Source organism: Panthera pardus, unplaced genomic scaffold (genome assembly GCF_024362965.1).
Source record: "Panthera pardus isolate Hobbes unplaced genomic scaffold, ASM2436296v1 HiC_scaffold_12, whole genome shotgun sequence".
Taxonomy (NCBI): domain Eukaryota; kingdom Metazoa; phylum Chordata; class Mammalia; order Carnivora; family Felidae; genus Panthera; species Panthera pardus.
The window spans coordinates 50626638-50644811 of NW_026526677.1; the positions used below are offsets into that span (position 1 = coordinate 50626638).

An 18174-nucleotide genomic window follows, 5' to 3' on the forward strand; every position below is an offset into this window, starting at 1 on the left:
CATGTGAGTGCTAATATCTCTGAGATACTGATTACAGTTCTTTTAGATAAATATTTAGAGTTGGGATTACTGAATGATACGGTAGTTCTATTCTTAATTGAGCAACCTCCATACTGGTTTTCATAGCAGCTGTACCATTTTGCATTCCCAGCAACAATGTATAAAAGTTTGCCCTCTCTCCACATACTCACCTACAATTACTTTTTAAAAAAAATTTTAAATTTTTTAATGTTTTTAGTTATTTTTGAGAGAGAGAGAGAGAGAGACAGAGCATGAGTGAGGCAGGGGCAGACAGAGGGAGACACAGAATCCAAAGCAGGCTCCAGGCTCAGAGCTTTCAGCACAGAGCCTGACACGGGGCTTAAACCCACAGATGGTGAGATCATGACCTGAACCGAAGTTGGACACTTAACTGACTGATCCTCCCAGGTGCCCTTCACCTACACTTACCTTTTGTTTTTTTGATAATAGCCATCTTGACACATATGAGGTGATATTTCATCATGGGTTTGATTTGCATCTATATGATGATGAGCGATGTTGAGTATCTTTCCTGGTACCTCTTGGCCATTTCTTGTTTTTGCTATTGAGTTGTCTTTGCTGAGTTGTTCCTTATATATTTTGGAAATTAATGTCTTATCAGATATATCGTTTGCAAATATTTTCTCATTCTGTAGTTACCTTTTCACTTTGGTGATGGTTTTCATTGCTGTGCAGAAGCTTTAAGTTTGATGTAGTCCCACTTATCTATTTTTGTTACCTGTGATTTTGTTTGCCTGTGATTTCGTTGGTTTTGTTGCCTGTGATTTCAATGTCATACCAAAAACATTATTGCCAAGACCAATGACATGAAACTTTTCCCCTGTTTTCTTCCAGGGGTTTTCTTCTTGCAGTTTTATTTCTTACATTTAAGTCTTTAATCCATTTTGAGTTTATTCTTTTGTTTACTTTAAGATAAGATTTCAAGGGAAGCAAAAATAATATAAAAACAGAGAGGGAGATAAGCCATAAGAGACTCTTAAATACAGAGAACAAACTGAGGGTTGCTGGAGGGATGTTGGGTGGGGGGATGGGCTAAATGGGCGAGGGGCATCAAGGAAGCCTTGTTGAGATGAGTACTGGGTGTTATCTATAAGCGATGAATCACTAAATTCTACTCCTGAAGTCATTATTACACTATATGTTAACTAACTTGTATTTAAATTAAAAAAAAAAAAGAGTTCAATTTCATTCTTTTGAATATGGATATCCAGTTTTCCCAACACCATTTATTGAAGAGACTTTCCTCACTGTGTATTCTTGGTGCCTTTGTTGAAAATTATTTGACTGCATATGCATTAACGTATTTCTGGCACTCTATTCTATTCATTGGCCTAGACGTATGTCTTTATGTCAGTACCATACTATTTGAATTAATGTAGCTTTGCAATATTATTTTGAATCAGGAAATGTGATGCCTATAGCTTTGCTGTTCCTTCTCAAGATTATTTTGGCTGTTTGGGGGCCCTTTGTGGTTCCATATGAATTTTATAATTCTTTTTTCCATTTCTATAAAAATTATATTGAGATTTTGGTAGGGATGCACTGAATCTGCCTGGAAGGTATGGATATTTTAACAATATTAAGTCTTCCAACCTAAGAACACAGGATGTTTTTACATTTGCTTGGGTCTTATTTAATTTCTTTTATCAATATTTTATAGTTTTCACTATACAAGTTTACAAAGTAAACAAAGGAAGTTTCACCTCCTTCACTAAATATATTCCTAGATTATTTTATTCTTTTTGGTGTTTTGTAATGGGATTGTTTCCCTGTGAGCAGAGAACTGTGACAGGTTGCATACCTGAGGGCAGGTGCATAGTCTGGCTTGCATTATACTGAGAGACCTTGAAGAGATGAGAAGGAATCAGCCAATCCTTATATGACATCGTGGACTGCCTGGACAGACAGAAATCAGAAGTAACCCTAGTGCAAAAGTAAATCATTTCACCCCAAAATTCCCTTCCCCTACACTCCAAGGAGTTTATCTAAAAAGCAGTCTTGCATGAAAAGACACTTCTCCAAACAACCCATCCAGATGGCCAACTGACACATGAAAAAATGCTCAACATCACTCATCACCAGGGAAATATAAATCAAAACCACGAGATCCCACCTCACACCTGTCAGAATGGCTAACATTAACAACTCAGGCAACAACAGAGGTTGGCGAGGATGTGGAGAAAGAGGATCTCTTTTGTACTGCTGGTGAGAATGCAAACTGGTGCAGTCACTCTGGAAAACAGTATGGAGGTTCCTCAAAAGATTAAAAATAGAACTACCCTACGACCCAGCAATTGCACTACTAGGTATTTATCCAGGGGATACAGGTGTGCTGTTTCGAAGGGATACACGCACCCCGATGTTTATAGCAGCACTATCAACAATAGCCAAAGTATGGAAAGAGCCCAAATGTCCATCGGTGGATGAATGGATAAAGAAGGTGTGGTATGTGTGTGTATATATATATACACACACACACACACACATAATGGAGGATTACTTGGCAATCAAAAAGAATGAAATCTTGCCATTAGCAACTGCATGGATGGAACTAGAGGGTATTATGCTAAGTGAAATTAGTCAGAGAAAGACAAATATCATATGACTTCACTCATATGAGAACTTTAAGATACAAAACAGATGAACATAAGGGAAGCAAAAAGAATATAAAAACAGGGAGGGGACAAAACATAAGAGACTCTTAAATACAGAGAAAAACTGAGGGTTGCTGGAGGGGTTGTGGGAGAGGGGATGGGCTAAATGGGTAAGGGGAATTAAGGAATCTACTCCTGATATTTTTGTTGCACTATATGCTAACTAACTTGGATGTAAATTAAAAAATAAATAATTAATAAAACAAAATAAAATAAAAAACAGTCTTGGAGGAGGAGCTGGTAATACAAGCAAAACCACATAGTTTCACACATTCTCTCAGTAAATATATGTGTTGGCTCTGCCCTTTTTAATTCATACTTGAAACAAAGTAAAATTACAGCCCAACTCTGAGTTTCAAAAGTATAAAACCTTTAGAATACATGAGAGAATATTTTTGTAGCCTTGGATTGGGAAAAGATTTCTTGAACTTGTCACTAAAACACAAAACAATAAGGAAAATGTTGTTACATTAGACTTCATTAAAATTAAAAACTTCCGTTCATCAAGAGACAATTAAGAGAGTGATAAGGCAAACCGGAATGGGAGTATAACTTCCAAATGCAGAAATCTGACAAAAGAGTTGTAGACAGATTATAGTAAGAACAAATCGATAAGAAAAGTACAATCTGAGCATAAAATTGGCAAAGGACTTGAAGAGACATTACACGAAAGGAGATATACAAATGGCTGACAAATGCTTTTTTAAAATGCTCAACATAAGAGGTCCAGAGCGATGAGGGGGAACGCCACCTGATTACTTCATTGTAAAACCTGGTGACTAGCCTCGGACTCTCTGGTGTTATCTTTCTAAAAAACTGTGGATAAATAACATCATCCACAGGAGACCTGAGTTACCAGGAATTCCTGAAGCTATTCCTTCTGCAAGTTGTCTTCTTATCCCTGACTGTTTGTAAAGAGTTCTTCTTTCACCAATTTATATTCTGGGAACATTGGATTGGGGAGAATTGGAATCCACATTTACTCTAGGATTCATACAACACACATCACTTTTGTAATAATTGGAAAACCATATTTTAATCTTTCAACATGATTAATCAAAAGGTTCTGGAGGCAGGGAAGTAATTCAGAAGGGTGAAAACTGTCCAGGCTCAATCATAAACACCTAAAATAAAGTCGTGACAGAAGTGGTGGCAATGAACACTTTGGGAGATATTTGGGAGAAGGATCGCAGGTGTAGTCCTTGCCTGCATCAGCCTGGGTGTCTTAATCCATAATTTTATACCAATTGGCTTGCTGAAAGAAAGTTCCACTGTACCTTAGCCTCCTCCCACCAATACTCCCCAGTAGTTTTTCCTACTATTCAAAAGCCTGTTAGCAAAGGTTCAAAGACAAGTCTTTGGAGACAAACTTTTGAAAAATATGAAAAATCTACTGGGAATTTTCAAAGGAACTCTCAAAGGCTCAGCCTTCAGAGTTCTTCTGTGTTACCTGGATTGAGTTGCTTTGGTGGCAAAGGTATGGAATAAATTCTTTTGGTCTCTTATTCTAGGTGGAAATAAAAATTTTCAAGACTCCATTTCAAAGGTTATGATAACCCTGTATAAGACAGGCCAAGGCTTCCAGAGAAAGTGACCTGGACTGACACTACTATCAATTGCATTTCCATTGAGTACACAATGCTTTCTAAGATACTAACTTACAAGAAGATATTTTAAAAATAATAACCTAACAGAAGAAAAATAAAACCCTCTGTAATCATGGACTCTAACCAATGAGCAAAGCAGAGAAAAAGTAAAACTATATTCTCTAGGTCTCCTAATGCTGAAATGTATACATTAAAATGAACCCAGCAGAATTTCATGAAATGATATATTTTGTGACCTAGAAAATTATAAATTAAAGTTGGTACTAATTAACCTACTGGCATTGTGTATTTAAGATAGTTCTTCACATAAAGTGATAAGGCTAATGGACAACATAAACATCTATTACATATGTTCCTGAAACTATAGTTTTTCAGTTTCTGGAATCACACTGAATTTCTTTCAAAACGACCTATTTTTTCTAGCCATCAATTTTCTCATTGCCTCTTTCACCTCTTTGTTTCTCAGACTGTAGATCAAGGGGTTCAGCATGGGGACCACCACTGTATAGAACACAGACACCACTTTAATATCGTCAGATGAGTGGCTTGACTTTGGTATGACATAAACAAATGTGACTGTGTCATAAAACAAAGTGGCTGCACTGAGGTGAGAAGTACAAAAAGAGAAGGCCTTGTGTCTTCCCTCAGTGGGGTGCATATTCAGGACCAAATGCAGGATGTATAGATATGAAACAGCTATGATAAACAATGTGATTACAATGATTGACCCACCTAAGATGGCAGGAGATACTTCAGCAACATAAATATGGGTACAAGAAAGCTTCACTAGTGGTGGGAGGTCACAGAAGACATGGTTGATTTTATTTGGTCCACAGAAAGTCAAGCTCAATAAACAGCCAGTAAATGATGAAGCATTCACCCATCCCCCCAGATAGGAAGCAGCCAATAAGACGATACAGACTCTGGAAGACATGTGTGTAGAGTAGAGAAGTGGAGAGCGGGTGGCCACATAGTGATCATAGGCCATGGCAGCCAGCAGGAAACACTCAGCTGTTCCAAAGACAACATCAGAGCCAAGCTGAACTATGTGGGTGCCAGTATGATATGGAAAAGCGTGATGTACTGTTGCTGCAATGAAAATAAAAGAAGACTTCAGAGCCAAAAGCTCTGGGGATAAATTTAAGGTCTGCCACCTGGCAGGTGACCTTGAAAATTATATAATCCTTCTGAGACTCAATATCCTTATTTTTGAAATTAAGATAATATTTGCCTCACATGGCTGCTGTTAAGTGAGATGCTGTATGTTAACACACTTAGGAATAGATAACAGTAAACAAATAATTCATAACTGAGAATCTATTTCAAATAAACAACTAGTAGCTCCTGCTACAAATGCACGGACGTTAATAAATCAATAACAAAGAATGACTGTTACCTGCTGGTCAAATATTATGACAGAGACAAACTCTAGGAGTCATCTCTATATGACAGGGTTTATTTACTCAGGATTTAGGACCATTTAGAATATAAAACTCTTACCTCAGGTCAGAGAAGCACAGGTTTGTCAACATCCCACTGAGAATCCAATGGGAGAAAATCCAACAAGACTGAGAAAATTAGGTGCGTTTATGTATGCCTACACCATTATGCTGTCTGAGGTTCATAAAGGTCTCAGGGGCTTCATTTAGTCTTCTCATTATTTGTATATAATAATGGAGAATATCAAATTTGTTTTGAAACTTGATTTGGACCAACACAATTAATGTGGGCTATCCTTTGGTCATCCGTGATATTTCTAAGAAGCAGCCTAGAACTATTTTCTTAAACACTATCTTGTGACTCACAGTTAGTTCCTGAGGAGTTGCAGAAGAGCCACAATGCTCCATGTGAAAGTGACCCATGATTTAATGCAGCATTGGCATTTCCCACTTATTATATAGATCCCCCCACCAAATCTCGAACTCCTTAAATAGAGATGCAGTTATTGAAGATGCTTCTTCCTTTTCCTGCCCCATATTTTTCTCTACCCCAGTCCCCCCTTTGAATAACCAAGAATCTCTTCCTTGTTCCTGATTTCCATATGGTTTTTCATGAGTGATGTTACTGTTTGTATTGCTCTGATATTGCTTTCTTTTACTCAAAAATATTTTTTAGGTAATTCCCTGTGGGCATGTACTAATCTCCTTCAATCTTTGTAATGATTCATAGCGTTCTAAGTGTTTGATCAGTATTTATTTAGCTATACCCTGCCAATGCTTATATACCAGTAGTTCTCTTGGGTATGCTCTAAGAAGTGAAATTATTGGGTCAAAAGCTTTGCGCAATTTAAATTCTGATAGATAATGCTAAATGGCACTTTTTCATTTTTTCATTTTTTTGCATAGATAAGTATATGATATTCTGGGTAATTCCTAAGATCTATCTTCCACCTCATTAATTCTCTCTTTAGTTATGTATAATCTACCGTCTAACCTATTTTTTCTGGGTATATTTTTTTATTTCCAGACTATCTGTTTGTTTGTTTGTTTTTTCAAATTGTTGTGGTCTTTTCTAAAACAAAAACCCATCTGAGGTTTCTTATTCTTTTATTCCTTTGAAAATATTAACCAATATGTTATACTGTCTACTAGCTCATTCTATTACAACCTGATGGTCTAAATCTGTTCTTTGATGTGTCTGCAAACATACCTTGTTTTTTACTGTTTGCATTTGGGTTTGTTCTTTTATAATTTCAAATTTTGAACACATCTTTTTTTAGTGGGGTTTTGTCTGCATTACTCTTGTCTAGCCTGGGTTAAAAGTATGTCCTCCCAAATAAGTTTTGCTCTTTATTTCTGTCACTTGCTTCTATATCACTGGTTCAGGATAAATTGTGATGCCATTTTCTGAAATTGAAGGTTTACAGAGGAGGAAGACAGTGTAAGACAGTATATTGACAGTATAAAGACAGTATTTTGAACCCCAAACCCATATTTGGTACAGATTTTTCCCCAGAATTCCCAAAAGAGACATTTTTATCTCCAAAAGATTTAACAGTTTGGTGGATGAAAAATTGACTTTATACTACCATGTCAAGCAGCAACACTTCAATATATCCCTTTCTGCAAGCAGCTACAATGTACAGTTATTATAATCCTTGGAACTCTGGGAGGCTTGGGGACCTGGCCTTATGGAAATTTAGTGTTCCAGAACCTGATACAATCTCCCTAACGATTTTAACAGCAAGGAGTCACAGTTTACACTCTCAAGAGATTAGATTACCAAACTTTTAATGACCAGCTTCATGTTGGGAAAGACTGTGTTGATAACACTGGTAATTATGATATGTGTTGATACAAGAGCTTAAAGGGAATGTCTTCCTCTGAACTGCAGGAACACGCAGGATCCCATCACATTTCTGTGTGGCAGTCAACAAAAATACCCGACTCTCACATGGCAAGGGAAATCTCATCATTTTTCATTTTGGATTTCTTTTTTCATTTTCATTTCATTTTTCATTTTCAATTTCTTTATTTTCTGGTACTAGAAACTGACATTAGTTTGAAAGCTCAAACGCTCTATGGTTTAATGGGGACTCCGTGCCTACTTGAGGCCTGTCCGCCCAGGCACATCCCTGGCACATCCCAGGCACATCCGAGGCTAAGTCTTCCTGCAATTTTTTACACTAGTATCACACAATAAGTAGACAAAATATAATGATTTAAAGTCAGGAAGGCCATATTCCTAGTCAAATTAAATTGGTCTGGAAAGTGATTGACAAAATATAACAGGACCTGAAAGATCACTTATACAAAAAAAAAAAAAAAAAAAAAGATTGAGATTTTGATTATAGTTTAGACATGGGTTGACTACTTCTTATTGTTGATACCAATCCCCATACCAACAGCCAAAATTTTCCAGCTTCAGGATTAACGTATTTGTGGAAATGTCTCAGTTGGGGATTTGAGTGTCCTTCATTTTGCATTTATATTATTTGCACGTGATGTAGTTTTATAGAATTGTGTGGTACAAGGGCAAAACTTGTCACAAGGACGTTAAAGCCTTCTGATTTGGCATTTGCTCTTTGGGGCAGTTAATTTGTAAAAGCTGACAGAAAAAATCTCCTATTCCCGTGTGGGCACACATGGCACTGGCCGATCCACAAGGGTTTCTCACACACTGACCATGTGCCAAGAACTCAGTCAAGGAAGAGGAAGACTTGTGTATAATCAGAGCCACTTTCCTGTGCCACATCGTCTACCAGGTGTAGAAGTGAAAGCGATTTAGTGTTTTCCTTCTACAAATATAAAACACGGTGAGAAAATGTAGATTCACAAATGCCCCAATCGACAGTATCCCAAATGACTGTCTGGTAGCTTGACTTCGTTCCTGAGTGTGCTATCAAATTATCTTTCCTCTCCTCCCCTCTCCTTCTCTAACACATAGCTATAACCGCCCATTTACAATTGGAAAATAAGAGAAAGAAAAATGTTTTAGCATATTCTGACGGGTTGTTTGCAAGCATGTAGTATAGCCTTGCAAATAAGGACAACTTTGATATTCAATCCTCTTGTAGAAAGTGGTAACCTATATACTAAGGAGCAAGTAATGTTTGCATATGAAACCTTAGACACCAACCACTTGGCTAGCCAATAAACTCCGGGGGAAGCAACATATTGATGTGGGTGTAATGGATCCATGTAATATTGCTGGATCAAGACTATGCTTCTGTGGTCGACTCCCCACATCTTGAGAAGATCTTTGCAAGAAACCACATTTAGAAACATTGTATGGACATGGTTGAATGACTCAAGTCTTGGTTAATAAATAACTTTCTTTTAAGCTGGTTTATTGCTGGTCTTACAGGCTTTCTATTTGGTGCTCTTTCATCTCTCTAAATTTTCAAGGAAAAACTCTGAGTCTCAAAATGCCTCTGAGCAAGAATAGGCTGATTTTACTACTTGGAATGCTCTGTGTGGAACAAGGTAAATCTGCAACTCTCTCTCTCCCCAAAGGTAAGTTCCAAACAAACACTATCACTGCCTTTGTCTGAAGGAATAACCTTTGCTGGCAATGGACATCACAACCCCAACTCAATATTCCTTTGGGAAAATAGAAGCATATAAATTTTGGAGATCTAATTGTTTTTCATGTAATTATTTTGAGCTTCTGTCCTGTAATCAGCGTATGAAACTGCATAAAACATTCACGGGATACAATTTGAACAAGATGCATTGATCTGGAGAGAAAACTGGGATGATTCACTTATTTGGACATATCCCACAATCCCATCTTTTTTCATGGAGCAAATTCTGGAAATCAGCATCTATTGGTGCATCTATTGGGAAGCACTGGAAATCTTTTGGAAAATTCTCCTATTGGGAAATATGAAGTCTATTTACTGTGGTGCATTATGAATGATCTTTTTTTCCTTCAAGTACCAGAAGGTGAGAGTAGTTCTTGGAAGGCTTCTCTATAGTCAGAGTCGTGCCAGCCCCAAGAATCATCCTGTTTTCTGTCTTTGCTTCAGCGAGTTCAGGAAATAGTCAACTTCATGTCTAATTTACTTATGATCCATTCAACTGAAACAGTTAGAAAATAAGTTTTTGATTCAATGTCATGCCTGCATTGGGTTCAGAACCAAAAAGGCTCAGTATTACAGCCATACTTTGCTGTTAATTAGCTGTGATTTTCTTAGATTCTTCACTTTCTCATCTGTAATTCAGGGGCGATAGTGCTTGATTCACAGGCATTGAATGGGGATTAAATGAGAAGTTATTTGAAAGAACTTTGTATATTTTACCATGTTAATCCAAATAGCTATGCTCTCAAGGATATGCTCTCAAGAAAAAACATTTGTTCACCCATCCAACTTTTCTAAGTGTCTACTGTATGCTAGGAATTGTGCAAAACCTTGGAAATACAGAGATGAATAAAACATAGGGTTTTTTTCCCTCATGTAGTTTATAGTCCAATGAGAGAGACAAACAACTCATTATCACAATACTGCATGGCAAAGTCTATAAAAGTGGGGAGGAAAGTGTACTACACAATACAGGAGAGATACTTACCACAGCTTGAGGAAACGAAGGAAGACTTCTCAGTTGAGGTGTTGCCCAAGTTGAGGAATAAGGATTAGAGGGTTCAGCCAGGTAAAGAAGCAGGGTGATTATAAGGCAGGGCTTTCTAGGCTCTCCTTGAAAACATGCTGAAAAGAATGACCTGCAGAAGGGGCAGAATTACCATCCTCGAATTACCAGGGAGTCCTAAACATCTTTAATCTATCTCATCTGCTAATTGAGGAGTCAAAAAACACATTGAGGTTAAATAAGTAAATGAAACCTTTTCAGGAATAAAGTCTTCTCCACAAAAAGGAAAGAGTTCTTTTTGCCATTACCTGGCAACCCTTCTAGCCTAACACCACTGTGGTGTGTGAATCAGGACATCTTCTCTCTGCCCCACTCTTCTTGAACAACCTGCCACTTTCCACGTGCATAAAGATTTAAATCCAATATCTGACAATGTGTCAGGCAGCATAGACCATGGTCTCCACTCAGTTTCCTGGGTGGAGCAAAGAAGATGTACACACAATTACAATCCAAGGCAGAATATGGCATCATCCACTTCACTACTTAACTGAGCAACTTCTATGCATAATGAACTGTTCTAGACATTTTGAATTTAGATATTTCTAAGGTTAAGCTCCTATATTTGAGAATACCACAGCCTAGCTGGGTTGAATGATGTAAAATTAACCATAATGGCATGTGATAAATGCTATAGGAGTACAGAATGCTGTAAGGAGCCTCTAAGAGGGCAGGTTGCTCAAAACCAAGGGGGCTATAGTCCTGCTAACCCAGTGGAGATCTACTTCACCTTCATATTAAAGGTGAGTCCCTTCACCTTCATATTAAAAAAAATAGGTGTCTTCATAATGTGCCCGTTCTATGTGAGAAAAGCTGAAGCAAATCTGACAATTAACATAAAGCCATTTTATAATATTTCTACATGCTCAATGTCCTACAGTTGCTTGCTCAGTAAAGTTTCCTGTATCCCTCATTTCCAGGAGCTATCTAACCACTAAATTTTTGTCTTCTCTCATTCCCAGCTCCCACTTGTGGGCAGAGTTTGGTGAAGGCACAGCCTTGGAATTACCTTAACATTTTCAGTCGCATTGTTGGGGGAAGCCAAGTGGAAAAGGGTTCCTACCCCTGGCAGGTGAGTCTCAGGGAACATTCTCTGGCAGGTAGACTATGAGCTGTCTCAGGACTGGATCTCCCAGAAACACATGCTATTCATCAGTGAACTCCATTCTGCCTACCTCATAACCAGATATCTCATGAGTGTGGGCCAGGATCCAAGTCCCTCAAGATGTCCATCCATCGAGTTCCAGAAAATGTGTGTTCAGAATAATCATATGCACTATTGGCTTGCTCCAAAAATTGGAAATGCCATCCCAAACTTTCAGCCCCTAAGACAAAAATTGCACTTCAATAAGCTAAAAAAAAAAAAAAAATCTCGTGAGTTTACAATTAAAAAAACCAATTTTCTTAGTCAACAAATATATTATATTGTTATAGCTAAAGATGCTCAGGAAAGTCAAAGCTGTCATATCCATAGGTCTAATTTCTGTTTGGAGATTTGTACCTATACCATAGGACATCTTAGGGATGTCCTTAGAAGCTGATATCCTAAGAATTGTCTCTCAATCTAATTTCCTGGTCTTCCCATGCCATAGAAATGCCTTTGTGCTTCTGTCTATAGCCTACAGTGTTCGCATTTATTGTCTTTGACATTCCCCCAGCTTTCTTTACCCTGAGAGCCGTGTTGTATTCTTGCCTCTTAATTTTGTGAGCAATAGCCCCTTGCTTTTACTTTAAGTCAGTCACATCAATTTTTGGTAAGTGGCTATTTAGTAATGATTGGTTGATTGAATTTGTGCTCAGTAGGTTGACTAAATGGCTGAGTCATTGTCATTTGATTAACTGATGAATTAATTACTTGGTTGAAGAGTCGATTTGATCCGTTGCTTATCTGGTCAATCGGTTGACTAATCAATTCAGAAGTTCATATTCAAGTCATAGTCAGTGGTTTTACTTCCTTTTACTTACTATTCTTCTCTGTATTAAAATTTTTAATAGTTTATTGAATAATTTTTGGTCAAAAAGAGACAGTTCTAATACATTGATTTTTTTCTAATTTTGACAATGGAATTAACAGCATATACTTGTACCCATTTTAGAGTCAAATCAAATATCATGAACAAGATAAACCAAAGATAGCAAGTAATTTGTAGAGGCAGATTAAAAAATAGGCTTGAAGCAGTGGTAGTTAGAAGCAAATAGTTAAAAGCATGAGGAAATTGTAGATACACACTATTCTCTAAGAGGCTTGGAGGAATTGAAGCATGTGTCGAAAGATTACCTTAGCCCTCACCTTGTTTTTCTCCCAAACCTCTTCATCTGGACTCTGCTATATCTTATACTTTTCTTTCTTTCTCTTCACTCACAGGCATTGTTCATATTATTAGGGTAACAGTCTGGGCCAACAGTATTATGAAAATAAATAAACAAACAAACAAATAAATAAATACCACCAGTTTTACTACCAATTCTACTAAACTCTTAACAGCCAACCATCTCAAATTAACTACCTCTTCTGTAGACCAGGGCTGGAAGTATTCTGGTTCCAACACTACCCTTCTGAGCTGTAATGGGACAGATTTTACTCCTTCACACTCCACAACTTCTAATATTTGTATATAAGACATCTGGGCCTATTTTTCAGAATATGCTCAGTCTCCAGGTTTTGTGGGGGGGTCACAGGGCATTGACTTGCTCCCACTTAAGCTCTTTGTAATCCAGGTGTCTCTGAAACGAAGGCAGAAGCACATCTGTGGTGGAACCATCATCTCTGCACAGTGGGTGATTACGGCTGCTCACTGCGTTGCAAACAGGTAGGAAAGGCCTAGTTCATGGATGAATGCCAGATTATCCACCTTCTCCTTTGGAATCAGCAGCAACAACTCTTTAACAACATGGAAATGTGTGATGTATGCATTAGCATGGGAACATCCTACATGCATGACACAAAAAGGGCTAAGTGACACTGTCAGAGGGTACTTAACTTGATAGAAAACATACTTTCTTTGCAGGAGTAGAAAATTTTATTTACTCAAACATGACTGGAAGTAACTAAAGAATAACATCCAAGTGAAAACAAAGGATCATAAAGATACATTTGTGAAAAGCCTCTCCTACATTTCAGTGAAAAAAAAAATCTGGTTCATTATGCATCCTAAAAAATTGGTAAAAGAACCCAGTGCTTCTAATTGTGCCTTTGTTTCATACAATAAAGTCTATATACAAAATGTGTATTCTGGAAAATATTGCTCCTACCAGTATTTTGCTTTTATAACACATGTCTGATCATACTGATCCCATTTTTGGAAGATTTATTTGTGATTTCTGTCCTTGTAAAAGGAGCTGACATTAAACATTAGTAATAGAAAGCCATGCCCTGGTAGCCCCTGGCCCTGACCAGCATTGTCCATGTTTAGTCATGGGCTCACTGCAGCTGTTGGAATGCAACTTTATATTTCAGTGACTCACTTCTTGATCCAACTTCTCTTCTTCCTTTTCCAAAAGTGTAAAAACAGTTCTCCCCCAAATGCAAAGGTCATTGTTGTTCTATTTTTTTTCCTTTGAAATCAACTTACAGCATTTAAAGATTAAGACAAAATTGATAGAGGAAACCAAAGGGAGGCCAGTAAAACATAAAGAAGTCTCTCATGTCTGCTTTTCTACTGGTCATGCCTCTCTGAGCTTCAGTCTAACAACTTCCATCTTTTATCCACTTTCCTGTGTGCTCTAAATGTTCTATTGTTTTTAGTGCTCTGGGTAGTCACTAGGCTGCAATCAAGTCCCATATTTGTTCTCTCTCATTTTAAGTCAGCAAACATCCCCTGGATATTCACTTGGCATTAGACACTTTGGTGGGTACCAAGATACAAAGGTAAGTAAGATGTAATTCCTGCCCACAGAGAGTTGATAGTCTAAAGAAAAGTTAATTGATAATTTCACTGTAGTGTGGCAGGTGGTTAGGCTAAAGAGATGCTGTGTATTAGGTTAGGTACCCAATATAGCCAAGAGCTGGAGGGAGTATACCAGGAGAAAATTACAACCTTTTCAGTTCTATATTAAAAAAAAGTCACTTCTGGGAATAAAGGGTGCCCAAAGACTGTAAGCCCAAAGTTCTTAATACAACTCAATGCATTCTACCGAGTTCCTTTTAGATAACTTTGCTACAGAAAGAATGGCAATAGAGTGGTCTTTCCCATCTCACACCATGTCTCTAAATTACAAACATAAAGAATGTAAGGAGAAGATCCTCACTTCCCATTGTGTTCATCAGTCCCAAAGCCTTAACTGTGCACACTCGCTGAGATACCAGAGTTTTGGTGTTATTACATCTTTCACAATGTACACTGAGCATTAGATCTCTGATATTAAAGCAGCATACTTAGGGGAATCACAAGTAATTCTCAAAGAATCTCACTGATATTGAAGCCAGGCCAGCCAGTTAGGGTAGCTGAATAAAGTCCACTATGGCTTCAGACCTCTGAGTTACAATATAAATGCATTTTTAGACATTTAATGAATAACATTGCAAAATATTCAATTTATCATATTATTGGCTCCATTTGAGGCCACTCTTTACTAGTTCCTCACTTAAATCGGGAATTTTGCACTTTTACTAGTAGTGATGGAATCATTCTCACTTTCTCTGTTCAGTATCCTCACACTCATATCATCCATCCATGTGATTTGAAAGAGGCCAGATTGTCAACCATTACGAGTATATTCAGAGGCTAAATGAAAGTCAGCCATTTTACCGCTTCTTCTTCATAGAAATATTGCATCAACTTTGAATGTTACTGCTGGAGAGTATGACTTGAGTCATATAGAGCCAGGGGAGCAAACCCTCACCATTGAAACCATCATCATACACCCCTACTTCTCCATCAAGAAGCCAATGGACTATGATATTGCTCTTTTGAAGATGGATGGCGCCTTCCATTTTGGTAAACATTAGAGGTTCACTCTGAATTGTCTATCCCATGTGCTCTATAACTTCTGTTCCATAGCACATTTCCTACAGCGTATGTTATGTAGCATACGTCCAACAGTTCTGGGTCATGCACTTCAAGACAGGAATTTGAGGTGGAGGGTCCCCTATGTGAAGCTCTTTTTGCTTGTGGCTTCAAATATAGGATTATGTGGATTCAGGAGAGAGTCTTTCTTTGTCTGATAAGTGGCCCCTGGAGGTGCGAGGCATAGCTATCACAACTCTCACAAGGTCTTTGGGGGAACCACCTACATACCAAATGGTGAGTGGCTTAGGGTGTCCTCTCCGTGGATGAGACAAACCCTGTCCTGCTCTTTTCTTCAGGCCAGTTTGTGGGCCCAATGTGTCTTCCAGAGCCAAAGGAACAATTTGAGGCTGGATTTATTTGTACAACTGCAGGCTGGGGCCGCTCAGCTGAAGGTAAGAACTTGTATGCCACTTCTCTTAATCAGATGTCAGAACTTCCTGGTGGGTAATTAGAAAATACAGTTGTTTTTAATTTATTTAAAACAACAACAACAATGGTGTAAACATTTCAAAAGAGAATATTCATTGTACATAGAAATTCAGGTCTTTCCAAAGGATACAAACCTGAATGTAGCATCTTCAATTGAGGAAGTGCGAGAGTGCCTCACTGGGGCTCTCATCTCTGTGTTTTCTAGATGGCGTTCTCTCACAGGTATTGCAGGATGTGAACCTGCCCATTTTGACCCAGGAAGAGTGTGTGGCAGCTTTGTCAACCCTAAAGAAACCCATCAGTGGGCAGACCTTTCTCTGCACAGGTTTCCCAGATGGAGGGAGAGATGCATGTCAGGTAGGTGGGAGTGGTCAGGCTGAAAGGTCCCTGGCTGGGCTTCCCTCAGCTTTGCCATCAGGTGAGGGGCTGAAAGAAGGCTACAGGCAAAACTGGATTCTTGTCAGGGGTGGCAAGGGAGGTCAAGTTGAAATAAAGTGACAGTTTTTACAATCTGTTTTTACTGGAGAGTGTGAATTCAGAGGAGGTCTTCTCCTTTTTCCAAAAGACCAACTAACAGAGATAGTGCCATCAGTGAGCTTAGGGTTCTCTACAGCTGAAGGATGGCTGGCGTTTTCCTACTTAGAAGTTTCCATCTAGTGGATAATCACTTTCCTTCCATTCCTCCCGCTGACCAAGATCTGGGATCAGTTTCACTACTGGGCAAGACTTCTCTGAGTCTGCAGGATGAGATAGGAGATGGAAGAAAGGGTGGAAGGGGAAGGATGGGGAAGAAAGAAGTAGAATTGATAGGCCCTAATGATATTTGAAGATTTAATGTGAATTGTGCTTGGCTGTTCTCCTGGCCACCGAGTCCAAGTTATTAGAAGTGAAGAAATATCATTGATCCTCCTTTAGCATATTCTTGGGGGGAAAGAGTGAGCACAGACACTGATAATGATGGTAATGGAGGCTTTTCCCCCTGCAGGGAGATTCAGGAGGTTCCCTCATGTGCCGGAATAAGAAGGGGGCTTGGACTCTGGCTGGTGTGACTTCTTGGGGTTTGGGCTGTGGCCGAGGCTGGAGAAACAACATGCAGGAAGATAACCAAGGATCCCCTGGGATCTTCACAGATCTTAGAAAAGTGCTTCCCTGGATCCACAAACACATCCAAATTGGTAATAAACCCAGCACATAAGGTCAAGAAGCTAGGGCCAGAGAGAGCGTCAGCAGAGTCTAGGCAAGACAGGACCACTGAGCAGACAGGTTTGCTTCTGTTTTTAGTGTAGTACATAAGAATTGTGACATTTATGAAATTTAAAACAAGAGTAAAATATGGTGTGCAGTCCAGCATACAAATATACAAAGAAACATGAATCCATTCATCCTAGACTTTGTCAAATTGCCTTTAGTTGAAACAATCAGCTAGAGATGTATTTTCACCATTTACTTCTCAACTGTGCTAGCAAGATTTATTAAGCTATAGAGAAATTTTGCTCCCCAGAGGACAATGTCTGCATTGGTTTTTGGTTGTCACAACGTGGGGGTGCCACCCACCTAAAGGGAAGGAGGTATGGATGTTGCTAAGCATCCTATAATGCACAGAACAGACCCATGACAAAGAATGATCCAACCCAAAATGTGAGTGATACTGTGGTTGAGAAGGCCAGGCACGGATCTGGGTACCATACGTCTGAAAAGATCAGGGTCTATAAACACCTTCTACTAGACTGATCAGGGAGTTAATTGAAACTTCGGTTCTGCCTCCACATCCAACGTAATTGGTTTCTAACTAGTAGCTTCCAGCTTCAATAGGGCTTCTGTTCTGTCCCAAAGGAGTTAATTAAAATTCATTTGGTAAGAACTTGGGTTTGTTATCAAGTGTACAGTGGCAGGCATCCAAGCCCTCAGCTCAAGCGGTGGCTACCCCAGTAACTCTTTTTTGGTTGTGGGCCACTTATTTTCATCTCCAGCATCCCTTCTCATCAACAATGGGAGAAGTAGACCAGATAACCTCTTCCTCTGTGTAACCTCCCAGCTAATCATGGCCTGATTAGTGCACTTAATAAAGAGAGTGAAATTTCATTAAAACACCGAGACCACGTTCCTGTTTTGTCAAATTATGCCTTCTGTTCTTTCCAGAGATCAGATTTTCATTAGTTGCATAGTGACTTAAAAACCCCTGCACTTTTGAGCCAGGGAAATGCTAACTTGTTGAAATATTGTTCAGGATACCACAGACCTTGAACAGCACGCTTCTTTTTCTTTCTCAGGGAAGCAGAGGAAGAGCTCCAGAGGTGGGTATTTCTTACAGCCTGCTCCACGGGGAGCAGGAATTAATATCTAGTAT

At 38.7% G+C, this 18174-nt stretch overlaps 2 protein-coding genes across 2 annotated transcripts; one reads left to right on the plus strand and one right to left on the minus strand.

The window, feature by feature from the left end:
• Window positions 1–4703: 4703 nt before the first annotated feature.
• Window positions 4704–7875, minus strand: LOC109271033 (olfactory receptor 481-like). Its single transcript, XM_019456064.1, has 2 exons — window positions 7851–7875; window positions 4704–5392 (listed from the first exon to the last, which is right to left on the minus strand). Exons 1-2 carry the CDS (start codon window positions 7873–7875, stop codon window positions 4704–4706), a joined length of 714 nt encoding a protein of 237 aa, XP_019311609.1.
• Window positions 7876–9092: 1217 nt separating this feature from the next.
• Window positions 9093–17959, plus strand: OVCH2 (ovochymase 2). Its single transcript, XM_053900011.1, has 7 exons — window positions 9093–9258; window positions 11352–11461; window positions 13108–13199; window positions 15154–15326; window positions 15695–15790; window positions 16033–16184; window positions 16813–17959. The coding sequence occupies exons 1-7, from the start codon at window positions 9171–9173 to the stop codon at window positions 17020–17022; spliced, it is 921 nt and encodes a 306-aa protein (XP_053755986.1). The 5' UTR covers window positions 9093–9170; the 3' UTR covers window positions 17023–17959.
• The last annotated feature ends 215 nt before the right edge of the window (window positions 17960–18174 follow it).